This window comes from Staurois parvus, unplaced genomic scaffold (assembly GCF_062004578.1).
Source record: "Staurois parvus isolate SC_StPar_1 unplaced genomic scaffold, SC_StPar_1.0 ptg000498l, whole genome shotgun sequence".
NCBI lineage: Eukaryota > Metazoa > Chordata > Amphibia > Anura > Ranidae > Staurois > Staurois parvus.
Window position 1 is genome coordinate 1,102,744 of NW_028318294.1, and position 20,756 is coordinate 1,123,499.

General features: G+C 45.0%; 1 protein-coding gene across 1 annotated transcript in view; it reads right to left on the minus strand.

Moving 5' to 3' along the window:
* Window positions 1–20,756, minus strand: part of NLRC5 (NLR family CARD domain containing 5) — a 193,366-nt gene that overhangs the window by 39,363 nt on the left and 133,247 nt on the right. The window contains exons 38-39 of the mRNA XM_089689793.1: window positions 13,167–13,250; window positions 8,037–8,120 (exon numbers count right to left, since the gene is read on the minus strand). Coding sequence (XP_089545919.1) covers window positions 8,037–8,120; window positions 13,167–13,250 — 168 coding nt within the window. The remainder of the gene's footprint in view (window positions 1–8,036; window positions 8,121–13,166; window positions 13,251–20,756) is intronic.

A 20,756-nucleotide genomic window follows, 5' to 3' on the forward strand; every position in this document is an offset into this window, starting at 1 on the left:
TGTAAGTTTGCATCTGTCGCTTCAATTGTATAGAGCACGTTGCCACTTTTCTTTGCTCCAGATTTCATGAATCAGACCTATTTTCTTTCCACAGCACTGCCAGACAATAGAAATAATAATAATAATAATAATAATGGGTATATATTCGCTTTACAAATAATATAGTATGCGCCGCACAAGCCGAGCACACACATGGCTGGGAAAGCTGTGCAGGATTTTTGTGCGGGGAACATTTAAATCCCAGTGACAGAAGCCTGGTGCTGGGTGCAGCCTGCACTTGGCAATAACATAGGTCAGCACACAGGATATTAGCTCTGGCATTCACAGCTAACAAAATAAAATGTTCTTTTCACTTGCTGCTAAAAAGGAAGTTGCTATAGCAACCTTTCAGTGCCTGTCTGTGTATCCGCCTCATTGGTGATGTCATCAGATGCCCCAGGACTGCGATGCCATGAAATAAACAGCAGCTGACAGGGGTGAGCCGCAAGGAAGTGTGTGGGCTGCATGAGCCAATCTGCAGTGGCATCTGACTACCATCGCTGTACGCAAGGGGTCACTGACAACCCAATTCTACAAAAGTCACCAGTTAAAAAACACAGATCACAGAAAAAAACACTGATTACAGTAAAAACACAGATCACAGTAAAAACACAGATCACAGTAAAAACACTGATCACAGTAAAAACACCGATCACAGTAAAAACACTGATCACAGTAAAAACCATTGATCACAGTAAAAACACCGATCACAGTAAAAACACCGATCACAGTAAAAACACTAATCACAGTAAAAACCATTGATCACAGTAAAAACACCGATCACAGTAAAAACACTAATCACAGTAAAAACCATTGATCACAGTAAAAACACAGATCACAGTAAAAACACCGATCACAGTAAAAACACTGATTACAGAAAAAACCACTGATCACAGTAAAAACACCGATCACAGTAAAAACACAGATCACAGTAAAAACACCGATCACAGTAAAAACCATTGATCACAGTAAAAACACTGATTACAGAAAAAAACACTGATCACAGTAAAAACACCGATCACAGTAAAAACACTAATCACAGTAAAAACCATTGATCACAGTAAAAACACTGATTACAGAAAAAAACACAGATCACAGTAAAAACACAGATCACAGTAAAAACACTGATCACAGTAAAAACACCGATCACAGTAAAAACACTGATCACAGTAAAAACCATTGATCACAGTAAAAACACCGATCACAGTAAAAACACTAATCACAGTAAAAACCATTGATCACAGTAAAAACACCGATCACGGTAAAAACACTAATCACAGTAAAAACCATTGATCACAGTAAAAACACCGATCACAGTAAAAACACTAATCACAGTAAAAACCATTGATCACAGTAAAAACACAGATCACAGTAAAAACACCGATCACAGTAAAAACACTGATTACAGAAAAAACCACTGATCACAGTAAAAACACCGATCACAGTAAAAACACCGATCACAGTAAAAACACTAATCACAGTAAAAACCATTGATCACAGTAAAAACACTGATTACAGAAAAAAACACTGATCACAGTAAAAACACAGATCACAGTAAAAACACTAATCACAGTAAAAACCATTGATCACAGTAAAAACACTGATTACAGAAAAAAACACTGATCACAGTAAAAACACCGATCACAGTAAAAACACTAATCACAGTAAAAACCATTGATCACAGTAAAAACACCGATCACAGTAAAAACACTGATTACAGAAAAAACCACTGATCACAGTAAAAACACAGATCACAGTAAAAACACCGATCACAGTAAAAACACTAATCACAGTAAAAACCATTGATCACAGTAAAAACACCAATCACAGTAAAAACACTGATTACAGAAAAAACCACTGATCACAGTAAAAACACAGATCACAGTAAAAACACAGATCATAGTAAAAACACAGATCACAGTAAAAACACAGATCATAGTAAAAACACCATTCATAGTAAAAACACTGATCACAGTAAAAACACCATTCATAGTAAAACACTGATCACAGTAAAAACACAGATCACAGTAAAAACACAGATCATAGTAAAAACACCATTCATAGTAAAAACACTGATCACAGTAAAAACACAGATCACAGTAAAAACACAGATCATAGTAAAAACACAGATCACAGTAAAAACACAGATCATAGTAAAAACACCATTCATAGTAAAAACACAGATCACAGTAAAAACACCATTCATAGTAAAACACTGATCACAGTAAAAACACCATTCATAGTAAAACACTGATCACAGTAAAAACACTGATCACAGTAAAAACACTGCTGTTGCAGTGCGGTTTAAAAAAGAGTCATGTACGATTTCTGAGCAGTGCCTTCAGGTTCAGCTGCTAATTACAGGCTATTGACTTCTATTAACTTTCTAAACTGCATATGTGTGAACAGGATAAAATGAGCTAATCCTGTCCTGAACCTGACGTAAACCTGACCTGAAGCGCTGAACAACTACTGTATCAATTGGCTGAGAAACCTGAGCTTCAATCCGCACCGCACATGTGTGAATCAGCTCTAAAAGAGCCAGACGGCAGCACTCTTTAATCCTTTAAAAATCCACTTGTATTGATAAGAATCCATGCAAAGCAGCATAAAATCAGCCTGGAGGTACAGCTGGAGGAAACACAGGTTAAAGCGCTCCGCTCTACCCACAGCACTTAAAGAGGAGTTCCAGATCTCCCCCCCAAAAAAAATTAAAAGTCAGCAGCTACAAATACTATTAGGACACTTACCTGTCCAGGCATCCAGCGGTGTCCTTACCTGAGCCAATTCTTCAATCAGCTATTGGGTTTTGGCGCCACCTTCTTGACTAAGGGAAACCAGCAGTGCAACCTTGTGGATTCACAGCTGGTTTCCTACTGCGCATGCGTGAAGCGTGCTGCGCTTTGTGAATGGGCTGCAGTCTTCTGGGACCTGTGAAGTGTCCCAGAAGGCTGTGGGGAAAGGAGGGGGGTTGAACTTCCAGGTCAGTTTGCCACGGCAAACTGAGCCAGAAGTGGGAGTGGGTACCTGTCAAAACCAAGTACCCGCTCCCCTCTCCCCCCCCCCCCAAAAGGTGCCAAAAGTGGTAGCAGAGAGGGGGAGGCAGACAAGTGGAGCTTCCACTTTTGGGTGTAACTCCTCTTTAATCATAACCCATTATGATTAAGCACTGTGAGTATCCTCCCCCCCTCTGCTGTACCTCCTTGCTGATTTTATGTTGCTTCGTATGGATTATTCTCAATACAAGTGGATTTGAAGAGTGCAGCCATCTGGATCTTTTCGTCTTCTCATGCGCACAGCATTTGTGAGCTTGGCTTGCAGCCTTTTGATGTTGTAAGGGGAGGTTATTAGGCTCCATGTACACTGGAACATTTTCAGATAAATGCCAAATGCAGCAAAAATGCATATAAACAAGATACCCCTCGTTTAGCCACGTTTACCCGCATTTAGAGCTGGGACGTTTTATTCATTTTAATGGCAAGTACTCGAATTTGACAGGTATCCGCTCCCACTTCCACTGCGAACTCCTAGGCGATTGGAAGCAGAAGTTGTCCCCCTCCCTCCCTGTAGTCTTTTGGAACACGTGACAGGTCCCAGAAGACTACAGGGGCATTCACAAAGCGCAGCGCTACTCGCACATGTGCAGTGGGCACCCGGCTGTGAAGCCGCAAGCTGTCACAGCCGAGTGCCCACACTGAAGATGCCAGCCCCAGGGAGAGAAGACGGCTGGTGAAACCAGCGGTGGTGAGGACACTGCTAGACCGAGGGACAGGTAAGTGATCGTATTTTAAAAGTCAGCAGCTACAGTTTTTGTAGCTGCTGACTTTTTTTTTTTTTCAGGTGGAACTCCGTTTATAGTCCCTCTCCTAAACGCAGAAGAATTGTGTTCAGGAGATGAACGCCTTGGCCAAAAACGAAAAGCGCTTGGGCATTTATTAATTTCAATGGCAAGTACTCTGGCCAATGAAATGAATAAACGTCCAAGCGCTAAACATTGGTAAGTGCTTAGGCATGTTTACATGGATTTACAATCATTTTTGCTGCCTGGACTCTCCTGGCCACTGAAAAATGCTTGTAAACAAGGTACTGAGTTTAGTGCTTGGCTGTTTATTCATTTCATTGGCCAGAGTACTTGCCACTGAAATGAATAAATGCCCAAGCACTTTGCGTTTTGGGACAAGGCGTTCATCTCCTGAACACAATTCTTCTGCGTTCAGGAGAGGGACATTTAAAGCGGAGTTCCGCCTGAAAAAAAAAATAAAAGCTAACAGCTACAAAAACTGTAGCTGCTGACTTTTAAAATACAGTCACTTACCTGTCCCTCAGTCCAGTGATGTCCTCACCACCACTGGTTTCACCGGCCATCTTCTCCCCCTGATATCTTCAGTGTGGGCACCAAGCTGTGACAGCTTGCGGCTTCACAGTCGAGTGCCCACTGCGCATGCGTGAGAAGCGCTGCGGTTTGTGAATGACCCCGTAGTCTTCTGGGACCTGTCACATGTCCCAGAAGACTACAGGGAGCAAGGGGGGAGGACAACTTCCGTTTCCGATCGCCTAGGCGATTGCAGCGGAAGTGGGAACCTGTCTAATTCGGGTACCCCCCCCTGCTCCCCAAAGGAGCCAATCCTTAATGGGGAGCGGGGTAGAGAGAAAACAGGTGGCGCACACACCTAGTGCATTATCCAAGGTTTATTGTAGGAATTAAATCATAAAAACATACTCACAGACGAAGCGGGGGACAAAGACTTAAAGCAGAACTCCCCCTTTTGCTACTACTTTACATTGTAGCAAAGTGTAATTTCTTCAGTGTTGTCACATGAAGAGATAGAATAATAGAATATTTACAAACATGTGAGGGGTGTACTCACTTCTGGGAGATACTGTAATTGGCATACAAGCCACTTTGTCATTTCATTTTAATCGCAATTAATGTTGATAATTGTTTTTTGATAGAATGTCATGGAGCAGAGAAATAATTTCACACATCAATACTAAGTAAATGTAAATGATGTAAAATAATGTATAATATGCAAATATTGTTGTTCTCACATCTGGATCACAATCACTTTGAACAAACTACAGAGCCTCTTTCCTGTACCTTGACCTTTGAACTTACTAATTTTGGTAGTAAGTTAGTGCACTAAGCCACAGCAACCAATAGGAACATATCCCAGTATACTGACATATCATTAGCTGCAGTGGATTACAGGTAGACATGTGCAGTTCGTTTCGTTCCGAATAGAATTTTGGACACTTTTTTTGTTATTCGGAGATTTGGATGTATCAGAATTCCGAATGACAAAAATAACAAATGTAAATGAATCCGAAATAACAAAACAAAATTCGGCCAAAACTCGATTAAAAAACAAATGTGAAAACAAATTGGAATTCTAAAACAAGATTGAAAACAAACTGGGATTCGAAAACAAGATCGGAAACAAATTTGAATTCGAAGACAAAATTGAACAAACATTCGAAAAACTACAGTCAGGTCCATAAATATTGGGACATCGACACAATTCTAACATTTTTGGCTCTATACACCACCACAATGGATTTGAAATGAAATGAACAAGATGTGCTTTACCTGCAGACTGTCAGCTTTAATTTGAGAGTATTTACATCCAAATCAGGTGAACGGTGTAGGAATTACAACAGTTTGCATATGTGCCTCCCACTTGTTAAGGGACCAAAGGTAATGGGACAGAATAATAATCATAAATCAAACTTTCACTTTTTAATACTTGGTTGCAAATCCTTTGCAGTCAATTACAGCCTGAAATCTGGAACGCATAGACATCACCAGACGCTGGGTTTCATCCCTGGTGATGCTCTGCCAGGCCTCTACTGCAACTGTCTTCAGTTCCTGCTTGTTCTTGGGGCATTTTCCCTTCAGTTTTGTCTTCAGCAAGTGAAATGCATACTCAATCGGATTCAGGTCAGGTGATTGACTTGGCCATTGCATAACATTCCACTTCTTTCCCTTAAAAAACTCTTTGGTTGCTTTTGCAGTATGCTTTGGGCCATTGTCCATCTGCACTGTGAAGCGGCGTCCAATGAGTTCTGAAGCATTTGGCTGAATATGAGCAGATAATATTGTCCGAAACACTTCAGAATTCATCCTGCTGCTTTTGTCAGCAGTCACATCATCAATAAATACATGAGAACCAGTTCCATTGGCAGCCATACATGTCCTCGCCATGACACTACCACCACCATGCTTCACTGATGAGGTGGTATGCTTAGGATCATGAGCAGTTCCTTTCCTTCTCCATACTCTTCTCTTCCCATCACTCTGGTACAAGTTGATCTTGGTCTCATCTGTCCATAGGATGTTGTTCCAGAACTGTGAAGGCTTTTTTAGATGTCGTTTGGCAAACTCTAATCTGGCCTTCCTGTTTTTGAGGCTCACCAATGGTTTACATCTTGTGGTGAACCCTCTGTATTCACTCTGGTGAAGTCTTCTCTTGATTGTTGACTTTGACACACATACACCTACCTCCTGGAGAGTGTTCTTGATCTGGCCAACTGTTGTGAAGGGTGTTTTCTTCACCAGGGAAAGAATTCTTCGGTCATCCACCACAGTTGTTTTCCGTGGTCTTCCGGGTCTTTTGGTGTTGCCGAGCTCACCGGTGCGTTCCTTCTTTTTAAGAATGTTCCAAACAGTTGTTTTGGCCACGCCTAATGTTTTTGCTATCTCTCTGATGGGTTTGTTTTGCTATTTCAGCCTAATGATGGCTTGCTTCACTGATAGTCACAGCTCTTTGGATCTCATCTTGAGAGTTGACAGCAACAGATTCCAAATGCAAATAGCACACTTGAAATTAACTCTGGACCTTTTATCTGCTCATTGTAATTGGGATAATGAGGGAATAACACACACCTGGCCATGGAATAGCTGAGAAGCCAATTGTCCCATTACTTTTGGTCCCTTAACAAGTGGGAGGCACATATGCAAACTGTTGTAATTCCTACGCCGTTCACCTGATTTGGATGTAAATACCCTCAAATTAAAGCTGAGAGTCTGCAGTTAAAGCACATCTTGTTCGTTTCATTTCAAATCCATTGTGGTGGTGTATAGAGCCAAAAATGTTAGAATTGTGTCAAAGTCCCAATATTTATGGACCTGACTGTATTTAAAGCGGAGCTCCACCCAAAAGGGGAAGTTCCGCTTTAAGGACTGCTTCCCCGCTCCCCATTAAGGATTGGCACCTTTGGGTAGAGGGGGGGAGGTGTAGGTACCCGAAATTGACAGGTGGTACCTACTCCCACTTCTTCTGCGATCGCCTAGGTGATTGGAAGTGGAAGTTGTCCTCCCCCCTCCCTCTCTGTGGTCTTCTGGGACACATGACAGGTCCCACAAGACTACGGGATCATTCACAAAGCCCAGCGCTACTCACACAAGTGCAATGAGCAGTGAAGCCACAAGCTGTCCAGCTGGGTGCCCACACTGAAGATGCCGGATCCAGGAACACAGGGTGGCCAGTGAAACTGGCTGTGGGGGAGGGCACCACAGGATCGAAGGACAGGTAGGTGTCTGTTTTTTAAAACTCAGCAGCTACAGTTTTTGTAGTTGTTGACTTTTATTTTTTTTATTAACTTAGCTTAACTTTTCGAACTCAGTCGAATTTTTTCGAATTTGGTTGAAATCTTTTCGATTTCAAATGACTTTTCGAAATTTGTTGAATTGATTTCGAATTCGGTTGAATCAATTTCGAATGTGAACGACTTTTCAAATTTGGCCAAAATGTTTTTGAATTTAATTCGAATTACCAAAATGAATCCTGAAAACGAATTGAACGAATTTATCAAATCCAACTACACAAAATTTGCTAGATTTCGAATTGAAACGAAATGGATTTTTTTTGTTTTGCACATGTCTAGTTATAGTTCATTGCACCTCACTAGTCTTTCTTGCACCGATTAATTGAGAATGTTTCCATATCTTCACCCTACTGTGTGATACCTTCATTTGTTATAAATCATCAACAACTTACTTGATGTCTTCCAAGCACTGACACTGTCCAAAGGCTTTGATCATTGTTAACCCTCCCAGTGAGCTCATTTTACTCTGGGAAATACTGTAAAATGAAAAGAAATGCATTAAGCAGAATTAACCAAATCCAGTAACTGTAAATATGTGCTTTCTTTAAAGCTGAACTCCATTGCGGTGGGGCTGCACCTGCGCAGTGGGAGGATTAAGTGCTTGTTTCTGTCAAGGGGATTTGGAAAAGCAGATTTACCATCTCGATCCTCTGCTCCTGCAGGCTCCTCTGCACTACGCTGGTTCCTACAGCCTCTTCTCCCGCATGCACTGGACATGAAGATGCCAAGTGACAGTCCACCACCAGAGTATGGGGGAGTGTCATCTGCCAGGGGAGCAAAGGATTGGATAGGTAAAAATGCCATTGCTGTCCCCTAGACTAAATAAGCAGTGTAGATACATCCCTACCACAAAGGAGAATTTTTAGAGTTCTTGGAATTGGGTTGTAACATGTCATGTTTACCATCCTCTTCCTGAATGAACACAGTGAGCAATCAGTATCGATCGTTCATGTGTCCATTCATCACTGAAGCATAGTAAACGGTGTTTGCTATGCTTCAGTTTGTGAAGGAATAGGAGCTTCTATTCATTCATATGCAGTGCAGCTCAAGCTGCAGAGAAAGGCACTAAGGACTCTGTCCTCAGCCCCTTTCTCTGTATCAAAAAAGAGATATCAAGAGGGCTGTTTAGACCAATGATGTTTCACCAATGCCCCCATGCTCCCTCCTCCCCTAAAAAAAAAACAGTAAAAGAGTAAAGAATAACATTATTTAAAAAACAAAAAACATAGTAGGGTCTCGTTCACATAAGGTATACTACAGCGCACACCCATGCAAGGCTGTTTACCCACACAGGGGAGGAACAGGTGTTCTGTGCATCCCCATGCAGGCAGTCCTATTCATGTCAATGGGGAAGCATCAGGTGCACAGACACAGCTGCAGCTGCTGCTGATTTGATATCCGTGCGGGCGCATGTCTCTGAACACTGTCTACATTTGGGCTGTGCACCTGCACCCACATAGATGTCAGATTAGTAGAGGCAACTGTGTCCATGCACCAGATGCACCCCAGTTGATATGAATGGGACTACATGAACACTGGGCATCCCTTGGCTCATAAACACAGCCCTCAAATAGGTGTACAATTTAGTATACCCCACGTGAGCGAGGCCTTAGTAGGAGTTTAAAAGGAATTTTGTAAGCTATGTTATGTTATGTGTGCTAATAATGATTTTAGTGAATTTTAGTGAAACATTTGCGCAACTATTCCTGGGCCTAAAAGAATCAACTATTGCAGGGATTGTACTGGGGGTCAGTCTGTCCCTCAGTAGAATCGCCCTCAGTCAGTCTGATTGACCTGGGGGATTGTATACTGGGGACAGACTGATCTGGGGGAGTGGGGTTTATATTGGGAGACAGACTGACGTGGGGGGAGGGATTATACTGGGTGACAGATTGACTTTGGGGGGGGGGAATTTTACTGGGGGACAGACTGTCAGTCTGTCCCTCAGTACAATCTCCCTAGGTCAGTCTGACTGATCTGGGGGAGTGTACTGGGGGACAGATTGACCTGAGGGGGGCTTGGAAGGAGTATACTGAGGAACAGACCGACCTGGGGAGAGGATTATACTGGGGACAGACTGACCTGCGGAGAGGATTATACTGGGGACAGGCTGACCTGGGGAGAGGATTATACTGGGAAAAAACTGACCTGGGGAGAGGATTATACTGGGGGCAGACTGACCTGGGGAGAGGATTATACTGGGGACAGACTGACCGGGGGAGATGATTATACTGGGGGCAGACTGACCTGGGGAGAGGATTATACTGGGGACAGACTGACCGGGGGAGAGGATTATACTGGGGAAAGACTGACCGGGGGAGAGGATTATACTGGGAACAGACTGACCAGGGGAGAGGATTATACTGGGGGCAGACTGACCTGAGGAGAGGATTATACTGGGGACAGACTGACCGGGGAAGAGGATTATACTGGGGGCAGACTGACCTGGGGGGCAATTATACTGGGGAACAGATTGACCTGGGAGGAGGGAGGGATTGCACTAGGGAACAGACCAGCCTGGGGAAGATTATACTCGGGATTGTTTTATTTAACCACACCGATTACTCCCCTCCCACCATTATTACAATATGGCCATACCCACTGTTTGCCTTGGCACGTTATGCGTGTCGCATTACTTTGCTACTTGAAGTTCCCAAAGGTGCCCCAGGTTTTTTACAATCCTGGCAACAGCCCTGGCAGAATAAAAACCATGCTCACTCTTCACTATGGCATCCAAAGTTAAAGTGTTACTAAACCCAGGACCCTGCATCGACTATTTCCTAGCAACTATTTCCTGCATCGACTATATCTGGTGTCCCACAGTACACAGAACATGGAAGTGCAATTATTTTAGTAAATATAAACTGCTAAATACCTTTTCTCACCAGAAGTTAAAACAGTATTGTGGCTTCTATCAGTGCCCAGCCCAGCACTAGCTAAAGCTGATAAGAAGTTTTCTTTCTGCTCTAAGAGGATGCAAAACGCCTGACCTCTGTCTAACCAGTGCTGAATGGCCCTGTGCTAATCACAGGCACTCTCCCAAGGAAAAAAAAAACCTCTCTAGCAATACACACCAAACTGAGCATTTGCAAATGCCTACGGTTCAGTCTGCCTTATCAGGAGATAAGAAGTGGTTGTTTGAAAAAGGGGAGGAACAGAGAAGAAAGGATTAAATGACCTTTTTACACAATGCAAAGGATTAACCCCTTAGATTCCACAGTGAGTATAACAAGCATGCTTTACTGCATATACAGACTGATTTTACTGTTGTGGGTTTAGTAACACTTTAAGTACACCACATTTTATTTTGTTTATGAATCAATGGGGCCCAACTTCTGATCTTGCACACAGACCCACTGATTTCATAAAATTCCCGTCTACCACCATGTTTATCCCACCACTCCAGTGTCTGTGGTAGAGTTAAGGTCCTCTATATAATTTTTCTGGGTGCATAACCTGCATGTCAGGCAGAAATCTAACTGATTCCCTCATCCATGCTGTACAGCATGGCTAGACGAATCTCCCGTTGCTGCCATTGTATTCTGACAGCCGTTCCTGCCAATTATCAAAATATCTGAACAGTATGTGCAATCTGATTGGAATCAAATGCTGTTTGGCTGACAATTTTCCACCTGGGTCCTTTAATTTTTTTCAATCAAGGAATGTCAGGCGAGAGGCGACCAACAGGGCCACACACTGAGTGACTTTTATCCTGTTCATCAGAAACTGGCCACAATTCCCTAAGGCCGGCAATAGATAGATCAAAATTCCTAGAGAACCTGACGAATTGCGATCCATCTATGGGCAGGCTAATTTTACTGAAGTTGAGCTATTGATTGACCTTAATACAACCAGCCTATCAGCTTTTTTTGTTCAACCACTGCCAGCAGCTGTAGCCGTCAGGAGTGATCATTGTATTCTGATGGCTGAGAAACCTTCCACTGTCAGAATAAAATAGAGCAGCAGGAGTGATTCACAGTCAATGTTGATGGGGGAAATGAGAAATTATCTTTCCTTTAACTTGTGGTTGAAGGAAAGAAAATTGCATAATATGGCCTGCCTAAGCAGATGACAGTTTTGGTGTCAGATTGTCAGAAGGGGTCCTCTCCTCCTGATCCCAGCAGGTGTCCTATCTGGCCAAAAGTAAGTGGATACGGAGAATGTCATCTGATCTAAAGCCACCGGTACCAGTGGGTTCACTAGGGGGGTGCGGGGGGTGTGGGCCACACCGGGTGACACCATCACAGGGGGTGACACCAAGATGAAAAGGAGAGCTGTCACTGGCTGTCATCCATCCGAGCAGAGTGTCCACTGTCCTCTCCCCGGATAACAGAGCTCCTCATCCCTCCTGCAGCCCCAGGAACAGCAGTGCCATGTGGGGGGTGAGATGTCGGGACCCAAAGGGGGGTGTCCGATTCACACCCAACCTGTCCCCCGTACACCGGAGCGGAGCTCACCCCCACCCTCTGATTGGATGCTCCTACTTTACATGTCAGTCCACGAATGGTAATGTCCCCGCCCAGAGCCCACCCCTCTGCATCACACATCACACAGGACATCCTTCTGTCTCCCAACACAGAGCTGGGACCAGGGTGACACCACACCAGGTGACACCAACCCTAGTGACACCTCTGACCAGTACCACAGCAACCTTTCTCCATATTTTGGAAGATTTTGAGCTCTAGCACAAATGCAAAGAAAGGACCATCACTGTCTTTTCCATGGTGGAAAGAGTATGGCAACAATGATTAGGTAATAAACAATTTCAACAAGGATATACAGTACTTCCAATGACGATGCAGCCAATTTATAATTCCAGTATTGTCCATAACAATTTGGTAATTACAAGCAATGCTTAAAGTGTTCCTAAACCCAGGAACCTGCATTCATTATATCTGGTCTCCCACAGCACACAGAACATGGAATTGCAATTATTTTAGTAAACAGAAACTGCTAAAAACCTTTTCTCATCAGCAGTTAGATCAGTCTTGTGGCTTCTATCAGTGTCCAGCAGAGCACTGCTTAAAGCTTGTAGGAGGAGTTTTCATTTTGCTCTAGGAAATGCAGAACCTCTGACCTTTGTCTGGACAGTGCTGGTTGGCTCTGTGCTGATCACATGCACTCTCCCAAAAAAAAAAATCTCTAGCAATAAACACCAAACTGAGCATGTGCAGCTTGCTCCCAAGGCTCTGTTCTATTAGCAGATGAGTTGGAGATAATGGAAGAAGAGGAGGATCAGAGAAGAGAGGATTAACATCCTTTGTAAACAATGCCAGGGATTAACCCCTTAAGTTCCACAGTGAGTATAACAAGCATGCTTTACTGCATATAAAGATTGATTTTACTGTTGTGGGTTTAGTAACACTTTACATTTAGATGATTACATGCCAGAATTATTCCCTAAGCATGGAGGAATTGTTATACACAAAAATAGTTGTTTATTATTCAGGTTATATAGCAAAATAGTCATTTATTTACAGTCATCAAAATTAGAGAATACAGTTCATCAGAACAGATCTTACCTGATTTTCTTCAATTTTTTCAGCCTGGGCAGCACTGCAGCAAGCCTGTCTGCACCCACATCCTCAATGCTATTACAACTCAAACTGCAAATCAAAAAAGTAGACTATTTACTATGTCTTCCAAGATGTGCAAAATAATTGTCTTCATTTACTTATGTGTTATCTAAAGATTTCTGGTATATATGATATTTAACAATATATAGAAGTGTTGAATAGCAAGGCTTTGTTCACATGGGATATAAAAACACACTGCATACAGATTTGTGCAGAGTCCAGTTCTGTGCACCTAATTAAAATGAATTGGGCTATTCCGACAGATGCGTTGAGGGCCGTTATGTAGTGCAGCATTTAAAGTGTTACTAAACCCAGGACCCTGCATTCACTATATCTGGTCTCCCACGGTAGAACATGGAAATGTGATTATTTCAGTAAACATAAACTGCTAAATAACTTTTCTCATCAGCAGTATATAGCAGTTTTGTGACTTCTATCAGCGTCCAGCACAGCACTGGTTAAAGTTTGTAGGAGGAGTTTTCATTCTGCTCTAGGAAGATGCAGAGCCTCTGCTCTCTGGACAGTGCTGATTGGCCCTGTGCTGATCACATGTACTCTCCCAAGGAAAAAAAAAACTCTCTAGCAATATACACCAAGCTGAACATGTGCAGAGTGACTCCACACAATATGTCTTATCAGGAGATAAGTGGGGGACACTGGAAGAAGGGGAGGATCAGAGAAGTCAGGATCAAACAGCATTTTTACACAATGCAGAGTATTAACCCATTGGGTTCAACAGTGAGTATAACAAGCATGCTTTACTGCATATACAGACTGATTTTACTGTTGTGGGTTTAGTAACACTTTAACAGTGTCCATGGCTGTTAAAGTGTTACTAAACAAAATAGTGTTACTAAATAAAATTTCTTCATAAATGTAGGTCAAAATGTATTCTACTCCATGTCTTTGCTAAAAAAAATCCCAATAAGTGTATATTAACTGGTTTATGTGAAAGTTATAGCATCTACAAATGGAAGCATACTGTATATACTGGGATTATTATTTTGTAATTTTCATACTAGTAATGGCGACGATCAGCGACTTATAGTGGGACTGCGGCACTGCGGTGAGCATTCTGACACTGGGAGGGAAGTGACTAACTGCCACTTACATCTCCAGTGAGGCCGGGACCCAGTGATTGACATATCCAGCAGCCAATAGTGGCGCGGGTAGGGCAGAAATTTCAAAATCATGTATATACTGTTTATATATATATATATATATATATATATGTGATTTTGCATGGCGGAAATGCCCTGTAGAAGTATATCTGCTATGGAACGGCGCTTAAGTGCACCTCCCCCTGGCACAGATGGAAGTGACGGCTGGCAGTGTTTCTCTGGCGTGTCTCAGCTGGTGTCGGAGCGAGGCGGGAACATTTCCTTCACCCATGACTCCCTCACCCTCAAGTACAAGCTGGATAATCAGTTTGAGCTGGTGTTTGTGGTTGAGCTAAAATGGCTAACCCTGGCTGAACGAAACACACTATACCCATCCTTAGAGGCGTCCCTAGGGTTGGTGTCACCCGATGCAGTAACACGTGGTGTCACCCCTCCAGAGAGGAAGGAGCGGTGCCGGTGTAGCGTTAAAATGACCTGAAACCGGCACATGCGCAGTTGCTTCAGGGGATACTCATTTTACAGCTACACCGAGGCAGGGGCAGCTGTCTCTGTGCCGGCATCCTGCTTCTGCACCCCCATAGGGACGCCACTGCCCATGCTTAGTCCTGTTGCACACTTATGCAGGCTGAGTTCTGCAGGCAGGGCAGCCCATTTATTTCAGTGGGCCAACCTACTAGAAAGAAACGTAGGGAAAGAAGTCCTGGATCCTCTTTGAAAATCATGCATCACAAAATCGCAAAAACGTGGCCTTTTGGGTGCTATTAAAAATGGATGGCACCCCTGCGTGTCTGCTAAACAGCAGTGCATTTCTCTTGTGTGTTGGGAAAGAGCGTGGTTGTGCGCTTGCCAGGGGTGTCCCTAGACAGGTGCGGGGGGTGCGCGCTACACCGGGTGACACCTACCGCACGGGGTAACACCGGACCCGCTCAACAAAAAGATAAGTTGTAAAGCAAGCCGACGATCCCCGCAGAATGGATCGGATCTGCGGATTGAGCATAATGAATCGGAGTCTGATCCATTATGCTCCCCAATCCGCAGATTCGATCCATCCTGCTGGGATCATCGGCTTGCTTTACAACTTACCTTTTCGTGGAGCAGGTCCAGTGTCACTCCATATAGGTTGCATGCCGACAATCCCCGCAGGATGGATGGGATCTGCGGACTGAGCATAATGGATCGGAGTCCGATCCATTATGCTCAATCCGCAGATCTGATCCATCCTGCGGGGATCATCGGCATGCAACCTATATGGGGTGACACCGGACCCGCTCCACGAAAAGGTAAGTTGTAAAGCAACGATCCCCGCAGGATGGATCAGATCTGCGGATTGAGCATAATGGATCGGAGTCCGATCCATTATGCTCAATACGCAGGTCCGGTCCATTCTGCGGGGATCGTTGGAGGGGGTGACACCAACCCTAGGAATGCCCCTGGCGCTTGCTCCTGGCACGCAATAACGCGAACTTACGGTTTGTTCCCATCAACTTCTGTAATGCAATCCGGCAGAGATCAGCACAGTGAAGATGCGCTGAGCTCGGCAATCCATTTGTTTCCTTTTTTTTTTTACACAACCTTTACTGAGATGTCACAAAGTAGTACATACAATAAATTTTTTCAGCGCATATTGTGTACATACCACCACAACACAGTGGTGGCAACCAGGCACATAAGAGACAAGGCGTTTTGCTTTGTCTGTGCGGTGAGACTGCACTGGAATAGCTGACCAATGCAGTCCCACTGCATCTGGTGTGAATATACTATAAGGCCTGTACACATGATCAGAAAATCCTATGAAAAATCCCGCTTTTGAAGCGATCGTATGATAATCTGATCTTTCCAGACCTGATCAGGACAGGCCATGTGAAATGATCCGATGGAACAAGCGCAAAAATGTTTCTAGTATGACACCAGATCATACGATTCTTATTTAATCAGTACACTTTTCGTCTGAAAATACAATACAAATACAATACAATTCATTACATCTCTTCTGAATTTTTATTCTGTAATACGAGTTTTTTTGTGAATTTAGTAACCTTTTAATTTTCGATATGGAGACTAGCATGCAAAAAAAAAAAAGGACAATCATTTGTCCGATAATCTCATCATCTGTACCAAGCTTTAGCCGTACTGGCTGTAAAAGCCTCTGGTCTGCTTGTTACATCAATTACACATTGCAACAGTGTAATATTTTGCTGGAATAAAACAATGCTGGTGCACGTCACCACGGATCACAGATCTGTCTGTAATTTGATTGTAAATTCAGCTGCAGCAAAGCTGTACAGTGGAAACAAGCTTCGCCCCATTTTTGCATAACATTTTACATTTTCTTTACCTTTTGTAATGTTTTGTCATGTGTACCTTTTTTTCATATAATTTTTTGAGTTTCATTAGGATTTTTCTGTTTGCCTGGGCATTCTTCATGATATGTTTATATATCAACTTCCAGTTATATCATGCATACATGTTAAAGAAGAACTTCAGTCTCCCCCCTCCCAAAAAAAACCAGTAGGGGCCAATTCACACTACATGCGTTTCAGTTGCTTTTTTTCTGCATCCAAAATGCAAAGAAAGTAGATTATATGGTTGTCAATGTCATAGTTCACATCAGTGCTTGCAGTTCCAGTGTGTTTCGGTTGCAGAAAAAAAGTAGAACAGGCTGCATTTTTTCTGCCCCAAACTGTACTGGAACGCAGTAAAACACATTAAAACCACACCTGAACGCACCAAAATGCAAAAATTGGAACGCACATGTCCCTATTTAAATTGAAGAAAAAATTAACTGGAATGTATAAAAATACACTGGAACATATCAAAAACGCACCAGAATGCGTCAAAAAGGCGCATCTGTACTGTGTTTCTAAAGTGTTAACCAGCCCTAAAAGTCAGAAGCTACAGTTACCTGTCCAGGGATCCAGCACTGTCCTCACCTGAGCCGATTCTTCAATTGGCTTCAGGTCCAGGCGCCAGCATCTTAACTAAAGGAAACCGGCAGTGAAGCTTTGCCATGCGTGCAAGCTGTGCTGTGTTTTTGAATGGTCCCACAGTCTTCTGGGACCTGTGATGTGCCCCAGAAGGCTGCAGGGGAAGGAGGGGGCCGAACTTTCACTCAGATCTAACTGGAAGTGAAGGAGGTACTTGTCAAAACCAGATACCCGCTCCCCCCCCCCCCTCCAAAAAGTGCCATATGTTAAAGAGGAGGTAGGATGCAAGCAAGTGGAATTTCCCTTTTTGGTTGAAAGTCTGCTTTAAGTTTAATGTAAAACAGGGTTTCTCAACCAGGGTTCTTCCAGAGGTTGGGTTCCTCTAGAGGTTGGGTTCCTCTAGAGCAGCGGTTCTCAACCTGGGGGTCGCGACCCCTTTGGGGGTCGAACGACCATTTCCCAGGGGTCGCCTAAGACCATCGGAAAACACATATTTCCGATGGTCTTAGGAACCGAGACACCGCTCCTCTATCCGTCTCCAGGTGTGGGCGGGATGACATGCCGCCCCTGTCATCTGGACACCCCCCCCCGGATCAATCCTCGCCTTTGATTGGCAACCGAAACTGTAACTCAGGAGAGGCACACAGGCGGCCAATCACCGGCAAGGAGGTGGAGCTTGGAGAGGAGGAGCCGAGCGGCACCGCGAAGATCGAGCGAGTGAAGAGGAGGAGAGCGGCCGGAGAAGGAAGACAGCTGACCGGTAAGTTTCTCTACCATGGGAGAGGAAGGGAGCAAGCGAGCGAGCCCAGGCTGGAGCAGGGGTCAGCAAGGTAAGTATCATTGGTGTCAGTGGGAGGAATAGTGCCCAATCATTGGTGTCACTAATACCAATGATGGGGCACTATTCCTCCCACTGACACCAACGATGGGGCACTATTCCTCCCACTGACACAAATGATGGGGCACTATTCCTCCCACTGACACCAACGATGGGGCACTATTCCTCCCACTGACACCAACGATGGGGCACTATTCCTCCCCCCACTGACACCAACGATGGGGCACTATTCCTCCCACTGACACAAACGATGGGGCACTATTCCTCCCACTGACACCAACGATGGGGCACTATTCCTCCCCCCACTGACACCAACGATGAGGCACGATTCCTCCCCAAAATGACATCAACGATGGGGCACTATTCCTCCCTCCACTGACACCAAGGATGAGGTACGATTCCTCCTCCCACTGACACCAGTGTTGGGGTACTTTTCCCCCCACTGACACCAGTGATGGGACACTTTTCCTCCCACTGACACCAGTGATGGGACACTATTCCTGCCACTGACACCAGTGATGGGGCACTATTCCCCCCACTGGCACCAGTGATGGGGCACTATTCCCCCCACTGGCACCAGTGATGGGGCACTATTCCCCCCACTGGCACCAGTGATGGGGCACTATTCCCCCCACTGGCACCAGTGATGGGGCACTATTCCCCCCACTGGCACCAGTGATGGGGCACTATTCCCCCCACTGGCACCAGTGATGGGGCACTATGCCTCCCACTGGCACCAGTGATGGGGCACTATTCCCCCCACTGACACCAATGATGGGGCACTATTCCTCCCACTGACACCAATGATGGGGCACTATTCCCCCCACTGACACCAATGATGGGGCACTATTCCCCCCACTGACACCAATGATGGGGCACTATTCCTCCCACTGGCACCAATGATGGGGCACTATTCCTACCAATGATGGGGCACTATTCCTACCACTGATACCAATGATGGGGCACTATTCCCCCCACTGACACCAATGATGGGGCACTATTCCTCCCACTGGCACCAATGATGGGGCACTATTCCTCCCACTGGCACCAATGATGGGGCACTATTCCTCCCACTGGCACCAATGATGGGGCACTATTCCTCCCCACTGACACCAATGATGGGGCACTATTCCTCCCCACTGACACCAATGATGGGGCACTATTCCTACCACTGGCACCAATGATGGGGCACTATTCCTACCAATGATGGGGCACTATTCCTACCACTGATACCAATGATGGGGCACTATTCCCCCCACTGACACCTATGATGGGGCACTATTCCCCCCACTGACACCTATGATGGGGCACTATTCCCCCCACTGGCACCAATGATGGGGCACTATTCCCCCCACTGGCACCAGTGATGGGGCACTATTCCTCCCACTGGCACCAATGATGGGGCACTATTCCTCCCACTGGCACCAATGATGGGGCACTATTCCCCCCCACTGACACCTATGATGGGGCACTATTCCCCCCACTGGCACCAATGATGGGGCACTATTCCCCCCACTGGCACCAGTGATGGGGCACTATTCCCCCCACTGGCACCAGTGATGGGGCACTATTCCCCCTACTGGCACCAATGATGGGGCACTATTCCTCCCACTGGCACCAATGATGGGGCACTATTCCTCCCACTGACACCAATGACGTGGCACTACTCCTCCCACTGCAAAATTACAGTTATGAAGTAGCAACGAAAATAATTTTATGGTTGGGGGTCAACACAACATGAGGAACTGTATTAAAGGGTCACGGCATTAGAAAGGTTGAGAACCACTGCTCTAGAGGTTGGGTTCCTTCAGAGGCTGGGTTCCTCCACAGGTTGGGTTCCTTCAGAGGCTGGGTTCCTCCACAGGTTGGGTTCCCCAAGAGGTTGGGTTCCTCTAGAGCAGTGGTTCTCAACCTTTCTAATGCCGCGACCCCTAAATACAGTTCCTCATGTTGTGGTGACCCCCAACCATAAAATTATTTTCGTTGCTACTTCATAACTGTAATTTTGCAGTGGGAGGAGTAGTGCCATGTCATTGGTGTCAGTGGAAGGAGTAGTGCCCCATCACTGATGTCAGTGGGATGAATAGTGCCCCATCATTGGTATCAGTGGGAGGAATAGTGCCCCATCGTTGGTATCAGTGGGAGGAATAGTGCCCCATCACTGATGTCAGTGGGATGAATAGTGCCCCATCACTGGTGTCAGTGGGAGGAATAGTGCCCCATCACTGGTGTCAGTGGGAGGAATAGTGCCCCATCACTGATGTCAGTGGGATGCATAGTGCCCCATCGTTGGTATCAGTGGGAGGAATAGTGCCCCATCACTGATGTCAGTGGGATGAATAGTGCCCCATCACTGGTGTCAGTGGGAGGAATAGTGCCCCATCACTGGTGTCAGTGGGAGGAATAGTGCCCCATCACTGGTGTCAGTGGGAGGAATAGTGCCCCATCACTGGTGTCAGTGGGAGGAATAGTGCCCCATCACTGGTGTCAGTGGGAGGAATAGTGCCCCATCGTTGGTGTCAGTCGGAGGAATAGTGCCCCATCGTTGGTGTCAGTGGGAGGAATAGTGCCCCATCGTTGGTATCAGTGGGAGGAATAGTGCCCCATCGTTGGTATCAGTGGGAGGAATAGTGCCCCATTGTTGGTATCAGTG